Consider the following 6525-nt stretch of genomic DNA (forward strand, 5'->3'; position numbering starts at 1 on the left):
AAGTTTCTCATTTGCATCTACAACCATAGCAAGCTTATCTGTAAAAATCTGTATCAAATATCAGCAGGTACTGAATACAAACAAAGAACAGATTTATTTCTTATTACCCTGTTCGGCAATTTCCAAATCACATAAAGGCTCTTGGAAAGCAGAATCTTCTAATTTTTTAACATCAACTTGAAGCTCAGAGTATTGTGTGGGGCAACTAGGCCACTGCAAATTGCTTGCAAGCCTTGCTCTCTCCTCCCTTGCTGTAGGGTCATCCCAAATTATCTGTTCATTTTGGGACGGCTCTGTGTTGACATCAGGTACCATTTGACGAGACTGCCTAAGGAACAAAAGTGACAATTTTAAATAAATAGCCACAATAAAATCCAAACCCCATGGAGTCCATAAATTAGATCACAAAAGGTGTGATTCACCTTTATATGTCAACCATCTAACACACAGTAGGCACTTAAAAAATATTTACTGAATACTGGCCGGGAGAGGTGGCTTTCACTTAATCCTCACACTTAAGGAGCCGAGGCAGGTGGATTGCTTGAGCTCACAAGTTTGAGACCAGCCTGAACAAGAGTGATACTCCCATCTCTAAAAATGGCCAGGTGTGACAGACACCTGTAGTCCCAGCTACTGGGGAGGCTCAGGCAAGAGAATCACTTAAACATAAGAGTTTGAGGCTGCTGTGAGCTATGACACCATAGCACTCTACCAAGGGTAACCAAGTGAGATTCTGTCTCAAAAAAAAAAATTTATTGAATAAATGAACATAGGGAAATACTTTCTTTTAAAAATGTTTCTCAACTTAAAAAATAGATTTTACACTAACAAAATTTTAATTAAACAATAATAAAAAATATTTCTATATGAATATAAAAGAGAAATACAGACAAATGCATACGAATATAGATTCTCAAAATACTCAAATTTATATGGAAAATAACCACATAAGTGAGTAAAATGTATAAAAATAATAAAAAGCAAAAATTGATGTGTATTAAATCTGGCAGATAAACTGCAGAAAATAAGCTAAAGCTATGATTTATGCCATATTCAAAAATGACTTAGGAGGGTTAGAGAATATTTTTAAAATATATAGGTAGATAACCAATATGCAGATAGATGATATTAAGGTAAATAGACATAAACATTATATAGCATAATCTGAAAAACTGGAATCTCATTGAATATTAGCACTACTTAATGCTTTCAGAATGAAAAACTATGGGAAAATGCCTTCAAAGATAAACTACTGTAACACTCAGATTTACAGTATGCTATAATATAATAAAACATTGGAACATATAAATACAGTAAAAAAAAATTTCTCCTAGAAACATAGCTGTTTTAGCTAGAATATTAAATACATATTTTGACTAACTATCTATATGTTTAATACTTCAAAGGGGAAAGTCTTAAAGTTGTCAAGAAATATTTTAGGCCCAGTGCCCATGGCTCAGTGGTTAGGGTGTCAGGCACATGCACCAGGGCTGGTGGGTTGGAACCCAGCCCAAGCCTGCTAAACAAACAAACAAATAACAACAATAAAGAATAGCCAGGCGTTGTGGCAGGCGCCTATAGTCCCAGCTACTAGGGAAGCTAAAGCCTAAGAGTTTGAGATTGCTATAAGCTGTGACTCCATTGCACTCTACCAAGGGCAACATAGTGAGACTTTGTCTCAAAAAAAGAAAGAGAAAATTTTTAAAACTTCTAACAGGCTGGGTATGGTGGCTTAACGCCTATAATCCCAGCACTTGGGAGGCCAAGGCAGGTGGATTGCCTGAGCTTTTACAGGTTCAAGACCAGCCTGAGTCAGAGCAAGACCTGTCTCTATACAACAGTCAGGTGTTGTAGCGGGTGCCTGTAGTCCCAGCTACTTGGGAAGCTGAGGCAAGACAATCGCTTAAGCCCAGGCGTCTGAGGTTGCTGTGAGCTAAGACACCACAACACTCTACCAAGGGTAACCAAGTGAGACTGCCTCAAAATAAATAAATAAATAAATAGATAGATAGATAAATAAATAAAAAAGTTCTAACATAACTGATGTATTTAAAAATGAGATTTTTCTCCAGTTGTATATCTAATAACTAAAAAAATAATAATAAATTTTTTTAAATGAGATTTTTCTTAAGTGTATGTTAGGAAAACAAGGTCATGTTTAGAAAACTGTGGTAGCTCTGCTTAACAGTAGTTGTCTTTTTTAACCACTTGAAATTATATGAAAAGCTTACTGTGGGGTGTGCCTTATAAGAAAAAAAATTTTGGTAATCATACTTCTCACAGCCTAAGGTAGACCAGCCATATACTAAATTATAGTAAAATACATTTTATGGCACAATTAATAATCCATTTGAAAATAAAAGAATTCTTACTATTTTCTTTAAATATGTGTCTATATATATTACATAAGTATTTCATTCTTAAATTAATTCACCACATCTGATAGTACCTCAAAAGGGTTACTTTGTCTTAAAAACAAGGAAGACAGCCTTTTATTTTCAGGGTATATTTATTTTCTGACTTGAAATACAATTTAGGTTGTCTATAATGATACAACATAATCTGAAGTATATTAAACAAAAAACCACTTTACTCAGTAATACATATTAATTATAAGGTAAATGCACAGTTCAATTAATCAATTGAAGATGTAAGTCTATGACTGGGCAGTTACAGCTACGCTTATAATCCTAGTCACTCTAGGAAGCTGAGGCAGGTGGATTGCCCGAGTTTAGGAGTTTGAGACCAGCCTGAGCAAGAGAAAGACGCTATCTATACTGAAAAACAGAAAAACTAGCCAGGTGTGGTGGTACACGCCTTAGTCCCAGCTACTCAGGAGGCTGAGGCAAGAGGATCTCTTGAGCCCAAAAGTTTGAGGTTGCTGTGAGCTATGATTCCATGGTACTCTACCTGGGGTGACAGTGAGACTCTATCTCAAAAAAAAAGTAAGTCAATAATGCTCATTACACAATTAGAGATTTTTCTTCTATCAAGAAAAAGATGAAATTATGTTACTAAACTTAAAAGTCACATCACACTAAAAACTATATATTCATTTTTCCTAGAAGATAAATTTTTAAAGATTAACAATGTGCTGGTGGCCCACGCCACTGTGAGAGGCTGAGGCCAGTGAATCACCTGAGCTTAGGAGTTCAAGACAGCCTGAGCAAAGTAAGACCCCATCTCTACTATAAACAGAAAAACTAGCCTGGCATGGTGGTGCACACCTGTAGTCCAAGAGACTTAGGAGGCTAAAGCAAGAGGATGGCTTGAGCCCAAGAATCTGAGGTTGCTGTGAGCTATGATACCACAGTACTCTACCTAGGGTAATAGAGTTAAACTCTGTCTCAAGGAAAAAACAAAATCCACACAAAGTTCTGAGAAGAAATAACCATCTTATATATGTGTACCTACTGTTTAATACCAAAGAACAGAGAGAACTGCCCACTGAAATTCATTTTTTTCCCCCTCACTGCATCCATTTCAAATGAGGCACTGGAAATATATATTTTATTATTTTTTTCTTTTTGAGACAGAGTCACATTTTCTCACTTGGGCTAGAACACCGTGGCATCAGCCTCGCTCACAGCAATCTCAAAGTCTTGGACTCAAGGGATCTTTCTTTTTCTTTTTTTTTTTTGAAACAGAGTTTCACCATGTCACCCTTGGTAGAGTGCTATGGCATCACAGCTCACAGCAACCTCAAACTCTTGGGTTTAAGCGATTCTCTTGCCTCAACCTCCGGAGTAGCTGGGACTACAGATGTCCACCACAATGCTTGGCTACCTTTTGTTGCAGCTGTCATTGTTGTTTAGCTGGCCCAGGCCAGTTTCAAACCTGCCAGCCTCAATGTATGTGGCTAGCGCCATAACCACTGTGCTACGGGCACCAAGCCTCAAGGGATCTTTCTGCCTCAGCCTCCCAAGTAGTGGGGACTCGGGAGAAACATACCACCATGCCCAGCTAATTTTTTCTAGTTTTAGTAGAGAAAGAGTCTTGCTTTTGCTCAAGTTGGACTTGAAGTCCTGAGCCTCCCACGAGTGTTAGGATTAAAGTGTGAGTCACTACACCTAGCCTCAATCTGGATCTTTTTCTTTCTTTTTTTTTTTTTTGAGATAAAGCTTCCCTCTGTCATCCCTGGTAGAGTGCAGTGGCATCATAGCTCACAACAACCTCAAATTCTTTGGCTCAAGTGCTCCTCTTGCCTCAGCCTCCCGAGTAGCTGGGACTACAGGCACCCGCTACAATGAATTGCTAGTTGACAGGGTCATTTTAGAGACAGGGTCTTGCTCTTACTCAGGCTGCTCTTGATCTCCTGAGCTCAAGCAATCCATCAGCTTTTGCCCTCCCAGAGTAGTATAACCCTTTCATTGGTCTTGCTATTATAAACCTTTTCTCTACTGCTTATTTACAAAAGAAAGCTAAATTAGGATTAACTCATGGACCCAAGTCGGCAGGTTGGACCCAAATACAGAGCTACCTTTCAATTCATCTAGTCTTTCTGCCATCAATGACAGCTACACACCTCAGTGCCTCCAGGACTCTGCTTCGCCCACTTCGAGCAGAACGAGTGCTGTCAGGAGTTGAAGAAACACTGTTACAACCACTCCTTGAAAGAGAAGTCCTTTGCCCTTGGGGCTTCACTAGTGATGTTGCAGACATGATCTCCTGCAACTGCTTTTGAAAGTTCTCTCTCATCTCCAATGTCTGTGTCAGAGCTTGAAACAAATACAAATAGGTCAATCAAGGTAAGATTCTCTTTTTTATCTTATCTTACATTAACTATTTTGTCTAGATCTGGCTGAACACACATGTATTGATTTGACATTTACTGAATACTCACTATAGGCTATATTAAATGTCCTTAGGCTATAAATACTATAGAACATAAAGGCAACCCTTACTATTATATAAGGACTGCATACGAAATAATTAGGGAGTACTTTGAAGACATTTTATCCATAGTGATTGTCCCTTTTATACAGCTTCCTGCCTGCTTCTGACTTTCTCTCATAGTCTTCTAAACTCTTAAGATGCATTACAGTCATCTGTGTATATATGTCTGATTTCCCCCAATAGTTCTTGAAAACATAGACCACAACATAGTTAGCCCTCTGTATCTATGCATGTAAGTTCTATGTCCATGGATTCAACTAATCATGATGGAAAATATTTGAACAGGAAAAAAAAAAAGACCAGGTGTGGTCATTTATGCTTATAATTCCAGCATTTGGGGGGCCAAGGCAGGAGGACAGCTTGAGGAAAGGAATTCCAGACCAGCCTGGGCAACATAGTGAGATCCTGTCTCTTCAAAAAAATAATAATAAAAAAAAGTAGCTGGGTATGGTGGTACATGCCTATAGTCCCACCTGCTTGGGAGGCAGAAGCATGAGGATTGACTGAGCTCAGGAGTTCAAGACTGCAGTGAGCTATGATTGCATTACTACACTCAGCCCAGGCAACAGAGCAAGACCCTATCTCTAAAACCAACAAAAAAACCCAAAAAATAAGGTATATTGGAGGTTGTGCACAAGTTAGATTCAAATCATTTGCCATTTTGTATAAGGGAATTGAGCATCTATGATTTTGATATCCAAAGTGGGTCCTGAATCAATCCCTTGCAGATACTAAGAGATGAATACATTTACCTTTGGTTTCTTTATAGACTAGACATTGAAGGAGGTATTAAACATTTCTGGAATGAACAGAGTGAGACTAACTAAATAGGTAAGTGATATAAAAAGCTTTGGTAGACTGAGTAAATATTGCCTGGGCACCTGTAGCTCAGTAGTTAGGGTGCTGGCCACATGCACTGGGACTGGCGTGTTTGAACCCAGCCTGGGCCTGCTAAACAATAATGACAACAACAACAACAACAACAAGAAAAAAATAGCCTGGTGTTGTGCTGTGCCCCTATAGGGAGGCTGAGGCAAGAGAATTGCTTAAGCCCAGGAGTTTGAGATTGCTGTGAGCTGTGATGCCATAGCACTCTACTGAGAACAACATAGTGAGACTCTGTCTCAGAAAAAAGAAAAGAAAACAGAAAATATTAAACTATTAAAAAGAAGATACCTCTATACATAAGGTTATTCAGTACAGTATTATTTTCAGCACTATCTAAGCAAGAAATTAGAAATAACCTAAATGCCCATGAACAATGGATAGAACAGAGCAGGGTCATCTATATAATGAACTATATAGTTGCCATAAAAAGAAAAAGACTGAAGAAGCTTCTTATCTACCGATATGAAACACTTCCCAAGTTGAACTGTTAAAAAAGAATAAAGTGAAAAAAGAACAAACATTTATGATTCTACATACATAAACAGCTCTAGAAGAAGCCTAAGATACTAACAACACTGGGAGTCTGGAGAGTAAGAGTGGAAGAAACTCTTCATACCTCCTTCTGAAACTTTATTATTTTAACATGTTCACTTGGCCTTATCATACATACAGTAAAACTTTTTTTTGAGACAGAGTCTCAAGCTATCCCCCTGGGTAGAGTGCCGTGGCATCACAGCTCAC

The 6525-nt window shown here is 38.2% G+C and overlaps 1 protein-coding gene across 2 annotated transcripts in view; it reads right to left on the minus strand.

The window, feature by feature from the left end:
- Positions 1 to 6525, minus strand: part of TOPBP1 (DNA topoisomerase II binding protein 1) — an 80925-nt gene that overhangs the window by 26523 nt on the left and 47877 nt on the right. For both annotated transcript variants that reach the window (XM_003789402.3, XM_023513046.1), the window contains 2 exons: positions 4526 to 4718; positions 108 to 328 (listed from right to left, as the gene is read on the minus strand). In XM_003789402.3, coding sequence (XP_003789450.1) covers positions 108 to 328; positions 4526 to 4718 — 414 coding nt within the window. The remainder of the gene's footprint in view (positions 1 to 107; positions 329 to 4525; positions 4719 to 6525) is intronic.

The sequence above is a fragment of the Otolemur garnettii genome, unplaced genomic scaffold (assembly GCF_000181295.1).
Source record: "Otolemur garnettii isolate 467f Iridium unplaced genomic scaffold, OtoGar3 scaffold00032, whole genome shotgun sequence".
Lineage (NCBI taxonomy): Eukaryota > Metazoa > Chordata > Mammalia > Primates > Galagidae > Otolemur > Otolemur garnettii.